The 19,347-nt window shown below is 36.5% G+C and overlaps 1 protein-coding gene across 1 annotated transcript in view; it reads right to left on the bottom strand.

Annotated features, from left to right (window-relative positions):
• RAPH1 (Ras association (RalGDS/AF-6) and pleckstrin homology domains 1) overlaps positions 1–19,347 on the bottom strand; it is a 60,718-nt gene that overhangs the window by 21,184 nt on the left and 20,187 nt on the right. The window contains 4 exon segments of the mRNA XM_055718734.1: positions 560–625; positions 2,317–2,438; positions 6,098–6,257; positions 7,677–7,754. Coding sequence (XP_055574709.1) covers positions 560–625; positions 2,317–2,438; positions 6,098–6,257; positions 7,677–7,754 — 426 coding nt within the window.

Here is a 19,347-nt window from a genome sequence, read left to right as displayed (position 1 = left end):
GTCCTTCGTTCTGTAACCTATTTCATGTGTTCAATATTAATTGACTGCCTTTTCTGTCACTCATTTTTTAAAATATAATATTTGGTTGTTTATTTTAAAATGTAATTGAAACCATTTTTAACTGCTTTGCAAACTAACAAAATTTATAATATTAACATAGACCAGTCACTGAACCAATTCCATAGAGTTCTGTAGAGAATAACAATTTGGAGAGTACTCATAAGAAAAATCTCTACCAGCACAGGTCAAAACAACAAGTGACAGCTGTGCAAATTTCAACTGGTTTTAGCCAGCCATATTTACAGGTAACCTCATTTTGATTATCACTGTGTATGGTATTTTAGTTATTAAACAAAATAGAGACACATTTTTATTAATGACATCTGAAACAGGGTAACATTAAAACAGCCATTTATCTCAAAAATGGAACACATTCCATTCACAATTGTTCCGGAATTACATTCAGCTCCATCCATCAATTTTAATCACCACAATCTTTTAGACTTTAGCTTCAAGCTCTGAAATGACCACTATGCCCTTTTTGTTTCGGCAGTCTTACCTCTAGCAGCACCTCTTTATTTCTGTCCGCCATCTCAGAAGTTTCTTTCTTCCCCAGAAGATAGTTCTGTAACAAGAGAAAGCTTAATATTTCTATAGGCATTCTGAAATCAAGCCAAACAACATTTCTCATTTACCTTTCTGTAGCAGCAAGAAAAAAACCCAGCAATTATCTAAGAGCAATACACTAACTTAAAAAAAAAAGTTGTAGTCCAATTGAAACTACCCGTTAGACTGCTAAATAATTCATGGAACTAAGTTATAGCCACCTCTTCCATAAATATCAATCAGTCTATATTCATATGTAACAGCCTTATAACAACGTTAACCTGGCTTTCCACAAAATAAACAGCTGCCTGGTACAATGCATCCAGAGATAAAAATACTATGAACTTCAAAACCCCACAATAAAAATATGTAAAAACCAGAGATCTTTACAATTGTTACATACTGCCATTATTTATGTGTTCAAAGAAGCACGCTCAGAAGCAATGTACTTCTTTCTACCTTGCCCTGACAGCTTTGCTGAACAAAAATATTTATATTTTCATGAAGAATTACTAAATACTCCTTGTCTTCTAAAATGAAGACATATATATGCATATATGTATAATAACTATGCATAGGTACTGTCTCTTATTATAAGTTTTGTACTCTTCTTCAGCTTCGAAAGAACTGGGACAATGAAAATCTTCCTCTTACTAGGAAAGACCCCAAACATACTCAACGAAGTTTAGCCAGTTCAATATTTTAAACCAAAGGGAAATATTGGGTTCATGCTGGTACCTCATTCTTGATGACAGTGCCTACCATATGTACTGACAGTAACTATATCAACTACGTGCTTCTGCTTCATTGCAAAACACTTGAAGACGACCTGGTTTTCAATTCTTGCTTTAAAAATAAATAAATAAAGTACACAGACGGTGTCCCAAAGGATAAACATGCAAAACTGATACTCAGTTTAAATCCAACACATTACCACATAGAGGCCATACAGATATAAGAACAATCTGTGACCCCAGAGGGAATACATTAGGTAAGAACTGAGAGGTCAAGCGATACCATATCCACATATCTCAATTCAAATTCTTCAGAAATCACCTTCTGCTTTTCTGTTTCTTTTCATCCACTCCCTTACAATATGGAACTGCTGCCAGCTATCAGACCCGTAGCTACCACTTGATAGATGAGGGGCCTTTGAGGCCATCTGAGAGAGAAGAGGGGCCTTTGCTTTCCTAGCCAGGAAACAGCAAACGCAGGTGAATAGGGGCAGGTCCCAGCTTCCACAGGGAAGGACAGATGCTCTCTTCTCTTCATTTGCCATCTGGCCATGGAGTAGCTATTCTCTTCGATTTTCTCTTCCCGTTACATTACTAAAGCAATGTAAGAATGTACACTGGAGAGGCATTACTATTAGCGGTATCTTTTCTCTTTGCATATTTACGTATTTGAACAGCACTAAGTATTGGTGTAAATGCCATGAAACTGCTTGCCTTCACCTCCATTAAAACAACCCACAAACACATTAGCAAAAAGATTGTTTCAGCTCATAGTTTTCTGCTAGGGACTTGATTTTGTGCCATCCACAATGTCAATGCACACGGTGCTGAAACGTGAAAGTTGCCTGACATTTTAAGACACAGGCAAGTATCAAAATAAAAGTATGGAAATTAATGCTGCCAAAAAAGTAAAAAACTGCAATCAGGTGTGCATCCTTGCATGCACACATGCATTCATGTTGATTCTCAGGCTTACCTGGGGATTCTTGAAAAGTGCATATTTCTCTATGCGTTCCACAAACATTAATTTGTTTTGACTATCTCTTGTCCAGTTCAGAAGATTTTCAACTAAATTTTCATGATCTTCAAAGATCCTTTCTGCAGCAATAACAAGGGAGCAAATACATTTGAATCTGTCACATACTGTGATAGAAATTACTCTGCAGTCAAATCTGGGAGACAAGGCATATATGTAGAGAAAACACAGTTCAAGGCCTACTAAAATGGGGAAGAAGTTCATACTAAGAAATGTAAAGAACTTAGCCAACTTTCAGACATGCCTGGTTAAATTCTACATATACACTCACACAACACATTCACTTCTGTCTCTTCAGGCGTAAGTTCCATCAATACATGAAGTATTTTTCTTTTTTTTTTACCTGACAAAGCCTACCATCCCACATGAACACAGCAGACTCAAATGACAATATTTCAAAAGTTTTAAGTACAGATAAGAAGGTTATCACATTTTTATGTACTCTGGTCCACACAATCCTGGCAGGAATTTATTAGGCCGCTTTTTCAGCGCAGAATTTGGTTCTACATCCCCAATCACTATCTCACTCGTAAAGTATCAAAAAAAGTAGTAAGACAATAGTCAGAGGAAAACAAAATAGCTCTGAAATGCAGAATACCCAGTTAGTGGGGGTATTGTAGATGTCTGAAAACTGACACTGTCTATTTCTTACAATCTATCTCACTGACTTAATGATGAATCAACAATGGCTTCTGAGAACTCTTGAGTTTTGACTCTGTTGAAATAGTTATCACTAGTACAAGATACTGAAAAACAGGCAAAAGAAGAGGGGAAGAAAAAAAAAAGAGGAAAATTTACTGAAACGGTAGAGAAATATCTTAAAACCCTTACTCTAAAATAAAGAAAAATACATCTTTGAGAAACCATTAGACCAACTTTCTCCTCCTTTCAAAGACATAGATGTAGAATCTTGCTTTCTGCAATTTGTTCCCTCTCCACATAGGCCACACAGTGGCATTTCAGCAAATTACTTCTTTTGGAATACTTCGGAACTTGCTTGACCTTTCAATTGCATCTGAAAGCAGAACATGTTTTTTTCCACAATTACACCACATTTTTACAGAAGGTATATGGCACTGATCACATCCAGACCTAGGAGCTATCGTTAATGAAGACTGAGATGACAGATGACATTTCAACATCTTTAGTAACTAAGAATACTAAGCAGAGTGAATGCAACAAAATGTCATCGGTAGGGAATGAATTAAGGTTTGAGATGACAACACAACACTACTGCGGTCTCAGTGAGATCTTTCTAAGTTTTCAAGTTTTAACTCACGACTTCCATCAAGCTCTATCAGCAACACAGCAATACTGTCTTCCAAGAAAGTAAAAAAAGGTGTTACCTAACAGAAGAATAAAACAAAAAAGCTTCAGAGGACTGTGATACAAAAGCTGAAATCTCACCCGAGCCTAGTAAGTGAAACTAGATAGCCTTCAAAACGTATCAACCGTTACTGCAAGAACTGTAACTTCACTCAAATATGAAACAACATATTCAGTGAGTGTTTATGTGCTTACAGTATGCAAAACTGCATATAATACAATGTTCCTATTATTAAGCCTACTCACTAAAATTCAAACATTGTACCTGACAGACACTTCATAGACCTACTCCGCTCTAACTGAAAAAGTGGAAACAACCTTTGTCCCAACCAAAAGAAACCTTCCACAGTTGTTTCTGTTACAAACTTGCAGGGTAAAACTGGACAAAGAATTTAATTCTGCATTCTGGAAACAGTATCACTGAGTTCTTCTGCAAATACATATAAAGCTCCTGGTTAGACCATTAGATAGCAACAGGTGGCCTTCTACATCAAGAATGTGTACCTAAATCAGACTTCAAAAACTCATTAACCACACACATTTGAAGCAGACCACATAAAATGCAAAGACAATCAGGAACTCCACAGGCCTCATGTCTTTCTCCACAGCTTGTTAACTTAAAGCTTTCACTGCATTGTATTGAACTGTGCAATTAATGAGCGATCAGCTGACAAGACAACATGGTAAAATACACTCTGATGGTACATAGGTCTTCTGTGTCTTGCTAAAGGAAAATATAGTAAAGGAATTCCTTCCTCTCACATAAGCATTGCCAGAAAAGAATGTTTCAGAAGATGAACCACTGGCAAACTAACGTAACGCAATTACACAACAACACAACAGGCTTTGCTGTAATTGTTTTTCAAGTTCCAGTAAATATCATTAATCAAATAAGCTGCATGTTGGATTGTCTATTAAAAACACATACACGTGAACTCTATGAAAAACTACCCAACAGCTGCTGCATCAAGGATCAAGGAAAGCCAAACTGAAGAATGGAAGAGGAAAATTAATTCTACCCTATTACATCTCTCTTAGGTTTATCACGTTGTAGTCTGAATTTAAAATTCTGTAATTATAATATATGATGTTCTTTAACTTAAAATTTTCAATACAGCAAATTCTGTCATTCCCAGTGTGTCACTGAGCCCATACAGTAGGACAAGCATATACTTGCAAAACACCCAACAAGATGTTAACCCTCATTTCATTCCAAAATCAGTTCAGTTGCAGTGTTAATTTGGATAAATATCAGTTTATCTTTCGGTCTGCAGCCTAGCTCTTCGTTTCTAACAGAAGTTGAAAAAAAAATTCTAGTATTTTTTCCTCTATTCTTTCCAGGCTGCACAGTGAATGAAAGTGTCTTATGAAAGCAAATCTTTGATGGAAAAGACCTTGTGTTCAGGATCCTGCCACCTACACATTCAGAGGTTTTTCAGTGATAGAAACATAAAACTATTGCAGTATTAATAAAGTTTTTATTGATACTATTCTCATTGTAAAATGTTACAGAATTACACCTTTGATTTTTATATACTCAGTTTGGATTTACGTAGAATTTGTGCAAATTCTTTCTGGTTTCAAAAACTGGGTAACTTTCAAGGTTTCATTTATTAAAATGTTAACGTTTTGAGCTTAGTAAGATCTCTTTTTCATATGAAAAGCAGAAGATTCAAAGGACACCCTGTCACCCTACAATGGCCTTTTTTGTCTAACAATAAGCAAAGTTAACATGCTACACTGCCTCAAATAGAAAAGGTTTCACCAAAGGAGAGAGGAAATATTAATTTGCATATTTGGGTTCAGTCTGGGCTCAATAGCTCTCTGATGTAATTATTTTCTGATTATGGAGATTAATATTGTTTTTCTATCATTTTTCCCCTTCTGTTGCATTCCAATGGTATATTGGCTAAATGAACAACCGACATCGTGGTACGTGCAACGCAGCACAAAGGGGCTTCAACTGCCCTTAAAGCCATATTGCCAATTGCATTAAAATATTTAAAAGCAAAAAAATGCAGACAGCTTTTTGTAATAAAAGCTATTAGAATCAGTACAAGATACTATTTACAAAGAGGATGATGCATGGTAAGCTTTTTATCCCTTACCTCTTTCTTCTGTGAAGAACACAAGAAAACCAAGAGGTTCAGTGACTAGACATTAGTAAAATTCCTATATCACACCTTAGAATTTAGATATGCTAAAATCATAAAGAAAACATTTCTAGATCATTCTGAAACAGCACCATTCATGAGCTTTATTACATGAATGACCATTTACTACAATAATGAATGGGACGATGAACATTATAAAGACAAGAAATTAAATCGTTCTGAGGACATATAGACAAGTATTATATCAATAAGAATTATAAATATTTATAATTATTACTTACCCATTTGCAATTCAGAGATGGTTTCCACCAATGACCAGTCTAAACTGTAACCACAATGCGATTTGTCCATCAGATTATCTAATACTTGTCTCACTGTCTGCCTTTCATCCACCATCATTGTTTTTGAGCTGTCATCAGACATATGGACTCTGATCACCAACTATTAAGCAGAAAATTAGGATAACAAGAAGGAGGATTAATTTTCCACATTTCAAATAAAACCATGTTTTTTAAGACCTTGGGTTTTTTTTATAAGATTTTGTTTAAATAGCATAAAATATTAAGTTCAATCAAAACAAAGCCATAAATGATGGTTAGATGACGCATCACAGACACTTAACAAGATACTGTTCTCCTTCAGTAGGAGAGAGTAAATATAAAGGTCTTCCCAATACAATGACAACATGCTTTAGTTGTGTATCTAGAAGGAAAAAATCCCTCCTGCTTAAGTGTCCTGTTCTGATTAATACAGTGTCTTTGTGAAAATTTTTCTTAGGTATCTAGGTGGAACAAACATAGACATGGAGTTCTGCACAACATCATACAGGATCAGAATTTTTCAGATTTGAAATTCAAGCTTTCCGCCCACTTCCTCCATATTTTCTGAAAATGCTGATTATGTAAACCGTACACCTATAGTAAATCATCTTTTTCTGAGGTGTATGAAGCACCAGTGGGAAAGAATTCTCCTTGTAAAACACAATGGCTTTTCATAGGCACTTTAAAGAGGTCATTGTCCAGGAAAGAAAAATGCAGCCATTTTTTAACTAATCAAAAAACGTAAGACAATTGATTCTTCTTGCCAAGCATTACTTCCGTTTTTACACCTTGTTCAGCTGGAAAAGTTGTAACTTTTTAACTTTAAAAAGTTAAACTTTAAAAAGTTAAAATTAAACTAACTAATTAAAGTTACTAATTAAAAAATTAGCTAAACTAATTACAACTAAATGTAAGACACTGGTTGGCTTGTTAATTCCCATCTTCCAACCAGTACATTAATTCAGCTTTTGACACATAAACAGTAAATATGAAAGGCTTTTTAATCTACTGAAAAACTCCAAATGTAAAATAAGAATGCTAAATTTCAAGGGAACACTTTATATTCTTTGAGAGTGCATCAAGTAATGTCAGTAGACTTTCTCCACTTGCTAACCACTGTCTGTAGCCTGGAATGCTCGTATTCCATTTATCACTGGAAAATCCTGCTATGCATAATGGGAAGGGGTCTGTCAAGAAAACAGACCCTAATTTTAAATGTGTGACTGCTTAGTATATGAAGACAATTTCAGGAGGCTAGAAGACCTTTGTTTCAGCTCTGGGTAAAGTTGGCAAAGTCTTCTCAATGCACACTAGCTGCAAAATGAGCTATTCCTTAAGAAAAACATAATGGCATTCTATATGCTAGGGTTTTCTTGATTAGGTCCCATCTAGATAAAAAAGTACATTACCACTCAAGATCAGAACAGTAGTGTTCTTATTTTATTTAGGGCAACTTAAGGGTAACAGACACACATGAGAAGAATTTTGTCTGCATTTTCCAGGTGAAAAACTATAAAATAAAGATCTTACAAACCAGTACCTTTTTCACTTGTGCCTCTTTAATCTTCTCTAATGCAACCCTAATCTTCTCAGCTTTGAGTTTAGCAGCCTGTTCCTCCTAGGGGGACACAACACACAAGATTCCAGTTAACACAAACTTCAGTCCAGTTTTAGTGGATCCAATTTTGAGGCTACCATGCTTTAAAACATTTAACTGAAATGCCGATTTACCCGTATGTAAATCCTCAACTATTTCTTAGTGATGGTGAAGACTATTACTTTTTAAGACAAAAAGTGTTACTATGTGTCTCTAATATTTAGAAATACAACTGCCATTATGTCTACTGAAGGTATATATTTTGTATAGACACATTTGGCATTTCTCAATTCTTTCATATTTTAAGTAGTCTTGTGCACTGGTACCAAATATTTTAGCATATCATGTATTTACAGTCATAGATTTGGACAATATGAATTCAACAAGAGTGTACAATAGAGTACACCCAACAGATTTTCGGTTGATCAACATAAAACATAAATAGCACACTGAAAAGTATCAGAATTTAACATAACACAGAAAGCATGGAAAGCAAATCTTATAAATAGGATGCCACACTGTGCATTGGTTTGGAAAATTTTAAACTCTTAAATCCATTTGCAATAAGTAAGCAGCTTAAACATTACCTTTATCTTTACTAAGTCCAGGCTGTATTTCTCCTTGCTTTAAGTATTTTAAGACACACAAAGTAAATGAGCATTCTTTTGTTTGATGCTCTTCTAAATAATCTATTTTTGTTACAACTGGAAATGCATTAAAAATTAAGATAATTTAAATCCATTCTACCTGCTGATGCTAAAGAAATGTGTATATTGTAAGACTAGCAATACTGGGTTTTAATTTCTGGAGATTATTGATATTTCTGTTGAAAATGGGTTTGAAAAATGCAGCTAAGCAAGCAACCACTCTTTTTAAGATGCCGTATGCAGGCTTCAGATTTTATCAAGCTTAACTTATGGATGTTCATTGTGGCTAATATCTAAGATGATCATAGTTACTTTAAAATCTCTAGAACAATAAACGAACATATTAAATAAACCAAAAAAAAAACCCTCCAAAATATTCAATCTCCTTAGAAAAGAAAAATTAAGACTTTTCTCAGATCAAAAGTAGCTCAGCCCATCACAACACTACTCAGCACACCACAGATACTTAGTTCTCCATTGCTCTCTTGTATGAATGTAATTTGCGGTTTCTTTACCATGTGTTTAGATGGTTGCTTTCCTTGTAAAAGTCAAGATTCAGCTATCCTGAAATCCACAGGAGTTAAAGTTTTCCACTTCTCAGTGAACTACTATCAACTCCTATCAACTGCTAAAGGGCATTCCCTATGCTACTTACTATATTCTTACTTAACAGCATTTGCTCCCTCACACCTGTGACTGTACTACATATCTGAAAAAACCTCCGCTACACAGGACAATAGGCTGCCCTGTGAGATATCTAATTCTTTTCAATATAATGAACCAGTAAGTTGACACGAGCAAAAATAACGTGAGCTTGAAACATTATCGGGGCACTCAATTACCTAGGAACACAGGTTTTTATTAGTCTACAGGGAACTGTGGCTTTTTCTTCAATAACAATGGTATCATATAGCTTAGAAAGGTTAAATCAGATTAGCACTCTCTTAAAAGTAAACAAACAGTGCCATAATAACTAGAATCATTTAAATGTAAAACACACCTAGAATTCTAAAATAGTCTTTCTCTTCCTTAACATTAACCATTTCTACCTGTAGAAATAAATCATAACTGAAAATCAAGACTTTAAATACTTTCAAGTTTCTAGAAGTGATGCTATGAACCTATGCATTATGAAATCAGCAAGAGCAAAAGACTTTATTTTATAGTACGTTTGGAGAAACTGTAATTTATGGTTCAAAAAAGCTGCTCATTAGCCCAACCATAAATCTTTATTGCTGTACAAAGGTTGAGAGCACATTTGGTTTTGCTCTTCACTAAAGTCAAGCAGCACAATTTTTCACCCTATTTCACTATATACCTGTGCAACTACCTATAGCAAACCCCAGCTGGAGCACTGTACAGCCACAGTGCACAGGCAACAACAAAAGAGCAAGCAAGAAGGAAGAGGTGACCTGGGGGCCTCTCACATACTTGCGCCAATACAGCTAAAACATCTTTGTTGATGTCAAAGTTTATAATCCATCATTCCCTAAAAATCTTTTAAAAATAAATATGTAGACCAAAAAAGATTGACGATTTATTATTTTAATGCCTACTTTTCATCCCCCACTCAATTTTAATGTGGGTCCAGAGACCAGGATTTCTTTGCTTTACTAGAGTTTAATAAAGTCAGTTTAAACTGAAATAAAAACGTAGAACTACGATTATAAAAATAACAACCAGTTTCAGCCAGTAACACATTCTAAAAAGAGATCTAAATCTACTTACTGGAAATGCACAGAGGAAAAAGAAGCAAGAATTAGAAATTTCTGAAAGCACACAGTAGTCAAAGATTTTAAGTTATTCAAGAATTGCCTTATAGTTAGTCTTCAGACTTCTGAGTATCATTGCTAATGTGAAAAATGGTATTTCATTGGAGCAGGAGGAATAACTATGTATTTTAACTACTTAATAATTTAATAACTACAGAAATCCTCAAAACTCACAATTCTTTCAATTTCTCTCCTAATGGCCCAAGAAAACAGCCCCACATCCCCTCCTCATCAATGCTACCCCAAAACTGGACTCAGACACAAACACAGGCTCTCTCTCCTCCCCTGCACATGGAACCAAGACCTCCTCAATAGCAGGAACCATGTGCAATCCATCAGCTTGTACAAAGCTAACAACATTTTTCATTGCACATAGAAAAAGGTGACAGGTGGCAAAACCACCTGTCTGCAGTTGCAAACCATTCAATGCCACAAACTAACAAGGCCAGGACTTGTGGTCCAAGCACATTTAACTTGGGTATTTATTTCCTTCTGGTAACAACGATGCGAGTTAGGTTGCCAAAGGGTCATAAAAATGCACATAAATGGCAGTACTGCTGCCTCGGTCATGGTTTTACAAGTGGCATATTTTATTTCCATGTAAATTCCTGATATGGCTGATCCACCTGTCTCCCTTGTGCAGCATTACTTCTCGGTTACAGCAGTCACAGTGCTGCTGTGGCCAAACAGACAATCCAGGCAGGGAGCTGACCTGGTTGAAACTTAACACAGCAGAAAGATTCAGCAGAATCCACTCTTTGGTAGGACTGCCTTTACGGTCACATAGATGCTGTGGAAAAGCACAAAGGAGAGACATATGCACCCACTGTCTAAAAACACAGAACAGAGGAGCGTCGCTCCCACCTCTGACAGGAAAAACAGAATCTCCTTTAGTAGCAGTACACATCACTGTAAAATTGCAACATAAATTCCTCACTTCAGTGGGATGCCTTTGGGACTATTATACTTGCATTTCAAAGCTTTGAGCTGAGATTACTTTTGGTTATGGAAAACATCACACCTGATTTAAAGACTGCTTGGAAACATACTCATGGTAAGAACTTGTTCATCCAAAGTATCCTAATATTTTGTGAGCTAAAATTGAAACGAGTACTGCTCTGCAGTGCAATGGTCTTAAAATTAATTAATTTTTCTTTGTATTTTTATATCAGTACTCGGTCTTCAATAATTTTAGCTTATACTGGAATACTGGAAAGAATAACCCCCAAAAACCTCAAGTTAAGACTTCCTTGATATAATGACAATCACAGTCTCCTGCCCCAGATTCCAGTTAAATGTGCAGTTACAAGATGCTTCACCTGTGTTTTACCATTAAATATGCAAGATGTGTGCTATGACAAAGCTGACCTTGCTCAAATGACATTATGCCTCACAGTTCTAGGTTGGGGTTTCATTTTTTGTTTCATTGTACATTTTTAAAGTGTCATTAACTGATCCCTTTTACAGAGATCACAGGCAGAACAGAAAAAAGGGGAGGGGAATCACTTACAGGTTACAGTATTTAGGAAAGCTAGTAATGAAATGGTAAGAGGTAAGTAACAAAGTCCATGTTTCAATTAAGTTAGCAAGCAGATACACAGATCACAAGACACATAAAAGAAGAAATTCTTTTATGTTTAATATTTTAAAATTTTATCTGAAGTTTTTCTTTGAATGCAGATAAGACAACTACACAAGTAGCACTGACTTCTGAAGGACTTGAAGCGGGCATCCACTGTTTATTTTTCCAGCTACAGTCTATCCTCAGGTAGAAAGGCAGTCACCTGTTTTGCAAAGACTCTCCCTTCCTGCAGAGTTTTTATTGAAACAGAGGTTCTTGTTGCCTGAGAACACCATATTAACATCTCAATTTGTACCTGATTCCCCAGAACTTCCAGACATGTTTATTAGCCTCATGTTTAATGTCTATTGATCAGAATATTCACCACTAATTGTTTTCTGTTGGTTGTTTTTATTTACTATTAAAAAAAAAAAAAAAAAGGAACACTAGAACAAGCATGTATGTGATCAACACTGGAAAGGGAAAGCCAAATGAGTGAATATTAACATCAGTTCTTCTGTATTTCTTTATAAACTCATTACGACAAGTAGAACACCCCTACCCTAAAAAAACAATGCAGCAATGGTGGCACAGCCCATTTATAAACAATGGACTTGTGTTTACATTAGTAGTTCATGACCATTCTCAAAACGTATGTTTTATTGTATTTCTACTCAACATAACTCAGAATAACCTGCGACTGTGTAAAGCAGAAAGCGAAACGGCATTACTCTCTTCCAAAGCTCACTGGATGTGAGTGTACAGCAGCCATTGGTGTGGCACTCAAATTGGGTAGCCAAAGGAAAGATAGAGCAAAGAGATCAGTGTTAAGAAACAGTTTTTGGTGTGGGCCAGAGGTGGGGGACTTAGTCCAAACCAGACCCAGAAATCAGGGTTAGTCTTTGCCCCAGCATCCAGATCATCAATGAAGATGTTGAAAATACTGGACCCAGTATTGAACCTCTGGGGTGCACCATTGGTTAAGTCTCCAACTAGGCTTTGTGCCATTTTGAAGGTATGGCAGAATAGAATCTTATTCAGTGGGGACAGACATTCTTCTATCCCCTTGAAAGACTACTCAAACTAGATTTGACAAAGCCAGTAGCAACGAAGAAGAAAAAACCAAAACACACTTGCAAGGAATTTCACTGGCTCTTACCCCTTGAAGCATCCATCTGCACTACATTATCTCCCTGCCTGCTTGTGAATAGGACCTGTCTTGTAACAGCTCTAGGCCAGGCTTCTCACTGGGGCTATCCAAGGCAAACAGTTATAGGAGAAGAGGTACTAGATCTGGGACTAGGAAAAAGCATGAAAGGCAAGAGAAGAAAAAAACAACAAACCAACAAATCAGGAGGGAGAACAGACCTTAAAACACTGTAAGGAAGTCAGAGTAGAAAGAAGACTAGAACGTAACAGATGAAGCACTAGGACTGGCAAGGAGTTTTAGCTGGACAAAAAGCTCAACTGATACATAGAACAGAGCAAAACACACCGCTTTGAGAACAAAGGCTGTTTGTCTAGCAATGTATCCACAGAAACATATTGTAATTAATTCCAAGACAAAAGTAGCATTAAACTACACAGGAACATGACAATAATCACAGCAGATTAGTACGAAGCAGCCTGTTGAATAAAAAATTTTATATAGTTTTCTGCATTGCACAAAATCCTGCTACTAACCACCTACATCCTTTTTGGGGTTTCCAGGTCTTTTCACAACTTCCTCAAAAACTGGCTGTTTTCAGATTGTACTTACATCCTTTGCAGATTAGAAATCAATTGCTGTTATCTTTAAATGGCATTAAAAAAAATAATCTCAAACAGATGCTTCACTCAAGAATGAGCACATCTGAATCAGATTGACCTAAGACGCACGAAGCCAACTTCTCAACTGATTTATTCAAAGGTCTGAAGGCATTACAGTGTGTGATAACTGGAGTCTAAAAAACCGGAGAATCAACATTCGTAAGAAAAATATTTGCCTTTCAAGTCGACAAGAAAGGATGAATGAATTACTAGGTATTTCGGAAGAGAAGGCATAACACAATTCCTTTTCTGCAGATGCTGACATACATATCTGAAGCATGCAGTCATTAAATCACTGTCATCTGGCTTCCTGAATGGAGTTTCAGCTTCCCATGCATCAGAATGGTAGAAGAAATGGTAACTTCAAAATTCAGCATGTTACATTTATATATCCTTTCTTCATGTCCTAAACTGGGATATACTTGAGCCCCAAATACTCTCAAAATTAGCTGCATGTGCTCTTTATTTCACATCCATATGCTTAGTTTTCAGTATTCATTTGATGCCTTAATTCCAACCCTACAGGGAAACAAGCTTGCAGATCTGACATTAATGATACACTGCTTTATTTTCAACATTCCATAACTTCACTGATATGCTTTCACCTCCGTTTTCAAATGGGTTTGCACGCTGTGTACACAATAAACACATGGAATTACATTTAAAAATGAAGAGACCACCACAACGAATAGATCATTTTCTGTGCTGAGATCTGCCCTATGCTGCGACAGGAACTGTGCTTGTGCATGACTAACACAAAAGGACTCCAGTCTATAACTATAATTTTTACAATTAGTTGTATTACCAGAGGACAAAACTGGTATTATCATTCCCCCAAAGTCTCTCTAGTCTCAATATAAGAGGCAGACAGATCAAAGAAGGGCAAGAATACAAGAAACAATAAGAAATAGTTGACACCAGAGACACCTGCATAAAGCTGCAATATAATCCTACAGTTCACTGATCGAACAACTTGCTACAAGGAAAAGCCCCATTTCTTGGGACTGCTTCTCTCATACTGGGGCTTATCTAATGTTACAGCAAGCTGAAGAGATCTAAGGAGCAAAGTGGACTTTCATTTCATTGTTTTAATAAAGATATTTCTCTCTGCAGGAGGTCAAAAAGAACCAGTACTTATCCACACCAGGACTGCGTGCTCACCAGTCAGCAGTAGAGAGCACAGCTCTACTGAGACAGCCCTAAGCTGCGCTAAAAACAAACATTATCCTCAGAACATCAGTAGCTCACCAAAAGTACCTGACTCAAAGGGCTACAAAGTCTAATAAGCCAAGACAAAGATCTATAAATCCAAACATTTTACTTCAGCAGTCCATTAGAATCACTAATGTGACGCAGTCTATGGTCATATGATGCAATGGACTTAATATTTTACATATTCTTTTAATTTAAGTTCCATATGGTAACCAACACTCATCCCATATACAAATAACCAGAAGGAAGGATATGAAAGATATGGAGATGAAACAGAGAAAGTTATGGTTTCTGTTTGTGGCACAGCTGTTGTTAATCTATTTGCAATCAAACAAGGTTTGCCGGTTTGGTGGCAATTTGCTTTGTTGGGGGTGCAGGGACAAGGAGCTGACTTTCCTTTTCCAAGGAAAGGAAAGAGGTATGGACTTAAATTTCAAGCAAAACAATCACAAGAGCAGAAAACTATTTCAGTATGGCTGTTTGTACTCCTCTAGAAGACGGCCTGAAAATTTGTTGTCAAGATACATGCTGAGCATTGAGAAGAACGTCAAAGTATTTAAAAAAAAAAGCAGTAAACTAGTTGTAAGATTTTACTGGGAAATACAGAATGCTTATGCCCAGCAAACATTATCCTTATTGTTTTGTGGTCACCAAGGTACATTTTGTCACTTCAGGCTTGCCTGAGGTTCCTCCTCTAGAGTGTCTATTTGCAAAAAATAACCCAAGGAGTGGTTTGCAGTAGGCAGCAGCATCAAATATATCTGACACCTCACTACTGAACATTCAAAGTTTGCTCAACAACGTGGAGCTGTTCTGCATCTCAGCTTGTTTTTTCATCAAGGAGATTTACAGCTTGCTCCATTCCTCCTACTCTTAGTTTCACAAGGAAGTATGTACAGAAAATGTAATTCTTAAACTGAATGGCAATTTGTGCTCTCTTAGTACATTACTGACCCCTTTCCTGTAAAGAAAACAAATTTATAATCATGATTTGTACACAACTGGCTCATTAGACCACTGTCTTACTAGGATATTCTCTCCACATTATATCAAGACAGCATTCAAAATGTTAAAAAAAAAAATCCCATTACTTACTACAGTTTATCTTCAATATAACAAGTAAACTTATCTTAAGGATACTACTGCCTTTTAACAGTATGGAATACTCCTATATATTTTCCACAGTTGTGATCTTTGTTATTTTTTCAACTAGTGAATGGGAATAGAAACAAAAGAACTTCTAGCTCAGTACACTTCCTTTTCAACCAAGGCATTTTACCTGCTGACAAGGCTATTAAGTATTTGCCAAGAACTTGAACACTTTGATAAATCTGCAGAAACAAATAAAGTTCAGCCTTTAAAAGCACCTTGGACAATCAGGAAAAGCATGTAAGTATACGCACAAGTTCCTGGAAAGGGCAGGGGTGGGAGGAGCATAGCACACACCAAAAGCATTCTTTCTATATAGAAATAGTCACATACAGGTGGGAAGAAGAAGCATCACCTTGGTCAGCAAATGAGAAGGCTTTCCTGCAATGTTTCTCAGAAGGAGGGAGGTTTCCCTGTCCAAATAGGAGTGCTTGTGCAGAAAGAAAGAGAAAGAACATAAGTCAAAAGAAATCAGTATAGTAATTTTGTAGTGTCTTGATTACAGAAGGCAGAGTTTAAGGAAAAACCCCCCTATGTCATCACTTTATTTCCCTCCCATACAAATGTGAACATTCCCAAACACTACTAGCCTAACACACACCAGTATAAAAGCAGTTGTGCTAATAGCATACATTGTTATAATCTTCCCCTGTACAAAATGTCACACAATAGAATTAAGAAAAGTTTTGCTTACCTGCTGCTGGTTTCTTTTCTGCAAGAGACAACTTATTTTAAAAGACATTTAAAACTATAAAAGTAAGAAAATATGCACTTATACAATGCTTTTCAAATTCCTGTCCAGTCTTCTAAGACTGAACATTCTACCCTTGTTATGCAAATGTAAAACCATTAAAAAAATCGGTCATTCTGGAGACAAGGAACTGATGTCATGCTTTCTACACTGGCTGCTGCTTCCATAGTTAAAGAAAGTATATATTACCATAACAATAATCCAACTCTGACTTATAATTTTTTTTTTTCAAAAAGCTCTTCGCTTGTACAGCCCAAATTACATAATCCAAGAAGTCAGAAACAAATCCCTGCATTTCTCTTGGAAAAGAAATCAGCAGAAAATATCTTTTAGTCTGTTTAAAAAGGGGATGCAAAATCAGTGGGAACCACCAGAGAAGGACTTCTCTAAAGGCAAAAATCAGTTAATGACAGTCAGCAGAGTGATTATCTTCTCCAATATCTGCTACAGAGTAACAACAAAACCATCAGCCCACAGGAATTTGCACATTTGCAGAACCACATAGTCACAGGTCTGCTAAGGAAATTAGGCTAACACTTAATGTTCTGTGACACAGTATATCTCCTGTGTACCACCCCAGTACTGTGAATCTTGTGTCATGTGGCTGCATCTGGCTCAACCTTATTAGTGTTGATTGGTGCAATTCTATATAGAACAAGGCATGACAACTGAGCCTATTATACTCTTGTTTAATAATTAGCAGCACAGAACGCCTGCATCTTCTCCAGGGCCACAATAAGTTATAGTCTCCTGAAAAAAATGAAGAGACCATGTCTAAAACTTCATGCAGTTCCTGCAGGGGGAGATTACTTGATGTGACTACCACGTGCTGGGCTGAGTAATTAAGGATGTCTAGCAGGCTTTAAAAGACTCCGCACAGCATTTGAAGTAAAACCTAAGCTCCAGCCCAAGCTCCACCTGGTACTTAGCCACTAATATAGACGCAGGTTATGCTACAGACTGAATGAAGATTTTCCTGCCTGCAGATTAATTACCATCTGTATCTACATCATATGTTTTAGAAGCACAGCAGTGCTGCCTAGTGACAAGTTTTCACATATCAAGCACACACGGATGAGAACTTTGTGATGCAGGACCCGGTATAATTAAAAGTTCTTGTCCATTGTTTGCAGTCATACAGAATTCTTATGATTATTTATTTCAGGAAGTCTAATCTATCATTTGGGGCTGATGAACTAAAACATTCCTCTTGTACATACACAGGATTTCCAGCAGCTTCAATGATACTTAAGAAAGGCTATAATTTAAAGAACAGTTCTTTTACTCAGCCTGAGGTGATGTTAGCATTGCTGGTGAACAATACAGGTTTAGAATGGTCTCATTATAACTGAGAAAATATCTCTGAAATAAATCAGTTGGCTCAATCCAAACCTCAAAAATACACATAAAAATCCAAAGACAAGTTCAAGGAAGTGATTTTAAAGAGTTTCTTAACAGAGTTCTTGTCAGACATCACATAGACTCCAATTAATATGGATCACTTTTTTCTTGGTGAATGGAGCACAGCAGTAGAAAGAACATTACAATGTACATTTGTAGTCTCTTAGTGTTTAGCCACCTTCTCTCTTTAGTCTATCAGTTAACAATAGTGTCAGGATAAAGAGAGGATACTGAATCTTTCTTTAAAGGAAATACTATTTGCTGGAGAATATTTCTCCCACAGAGAAGCTCAAGGCAGACCTTCCTTGTATCACTAGTCATTTTGGCTATTGCCATCTTGCACTGAAGTACAGTGGAACTTTTCTCCACTAAGGAAGTTTTATTCTATTCAGAAATGGGAATGCCCTATATTTCTTACAAAATAATAACCATTGGAGACTTTTCTAATGCTGCTTTCTAGACCTGCAGCAAAATATGAAAACAGATAACCACAGGAAAGTTATTCTGGAAATGAAGAATGATGGTATCTCATGGGAACAGGTGTTGACCAGTAAAATGCGAAACAACAGTGTGATGGCAACTACCTATGTGAATTCGAGCTGGAGAGACATGTCTAAAGACAGAAAGGCAACACTTCTTTGCCAGGCACCTTTTGTGGGTGGCCCCTTCCTACTGCACAGCGCATTTTGCAGTACTGCAGAAACCCAAAAGTTAGAATGAACAAGTAGCAAAGCAACAGGAAAGCCCAAGTTCTAGGAATTCTAGCTTGACTAAATAACAACTATGTGCACACAACATTATTTAACTGTTTGACTGCATAAACCATTAGAGAAACGAAAAAAGTTACATTTTAGAACAATGTTACTCTTTCACAATCCACAGTTTCAAAGCATTTAATCTATTTCAAAGAAAGTCTTCAGCTCAAACACCAAGCTTTGACGTGAACAGATGTTGCTCTTTAATACAGGCTCCCAGGAATACTCCATTGTTCAGGGGAAGATAAATATTTTATCATTTTTTCTTAAGATACCACAATCACATCGGACCACACAGAGGATCTAAATAGCCCAGTCTTCCCCTCTACTTGGGGAGGTCAAATATGCGTCGAAGCTCTGACAATAAAAATGCCTGATCTTCCCAAATAAATTAACCTTTGTCTATGCCCCATGTACTTTCCCAGACTAAAAATAACACCAATGAAATCTAGGAAAACAAAACCAAAACATTAATTACTTCTAGGTAGACATTTCTAGTCTTCCACCATGAAAAGCGTCTGTTCTTCCATCTGCTCTCATCACAACAATGAGAACTC

This window comes from Falco cherrug, chromosome 8 (genome assembly GCF_023634085.1).
Source record: "Falco cherrug isolate bFalChe1 chromosome 8, bFalChe1.pri, whole genome shotgun sequence".
Taxonomy (NCBI): domain Eukaryota; kingdom Metazoa; phylum Chordata; class Aves; order Falconiformes; family Falconidae; genus Falco; species Falco cherrug.
This window is presented reverse-complemented; position numbering and strand designations above follow the sequence as displayed.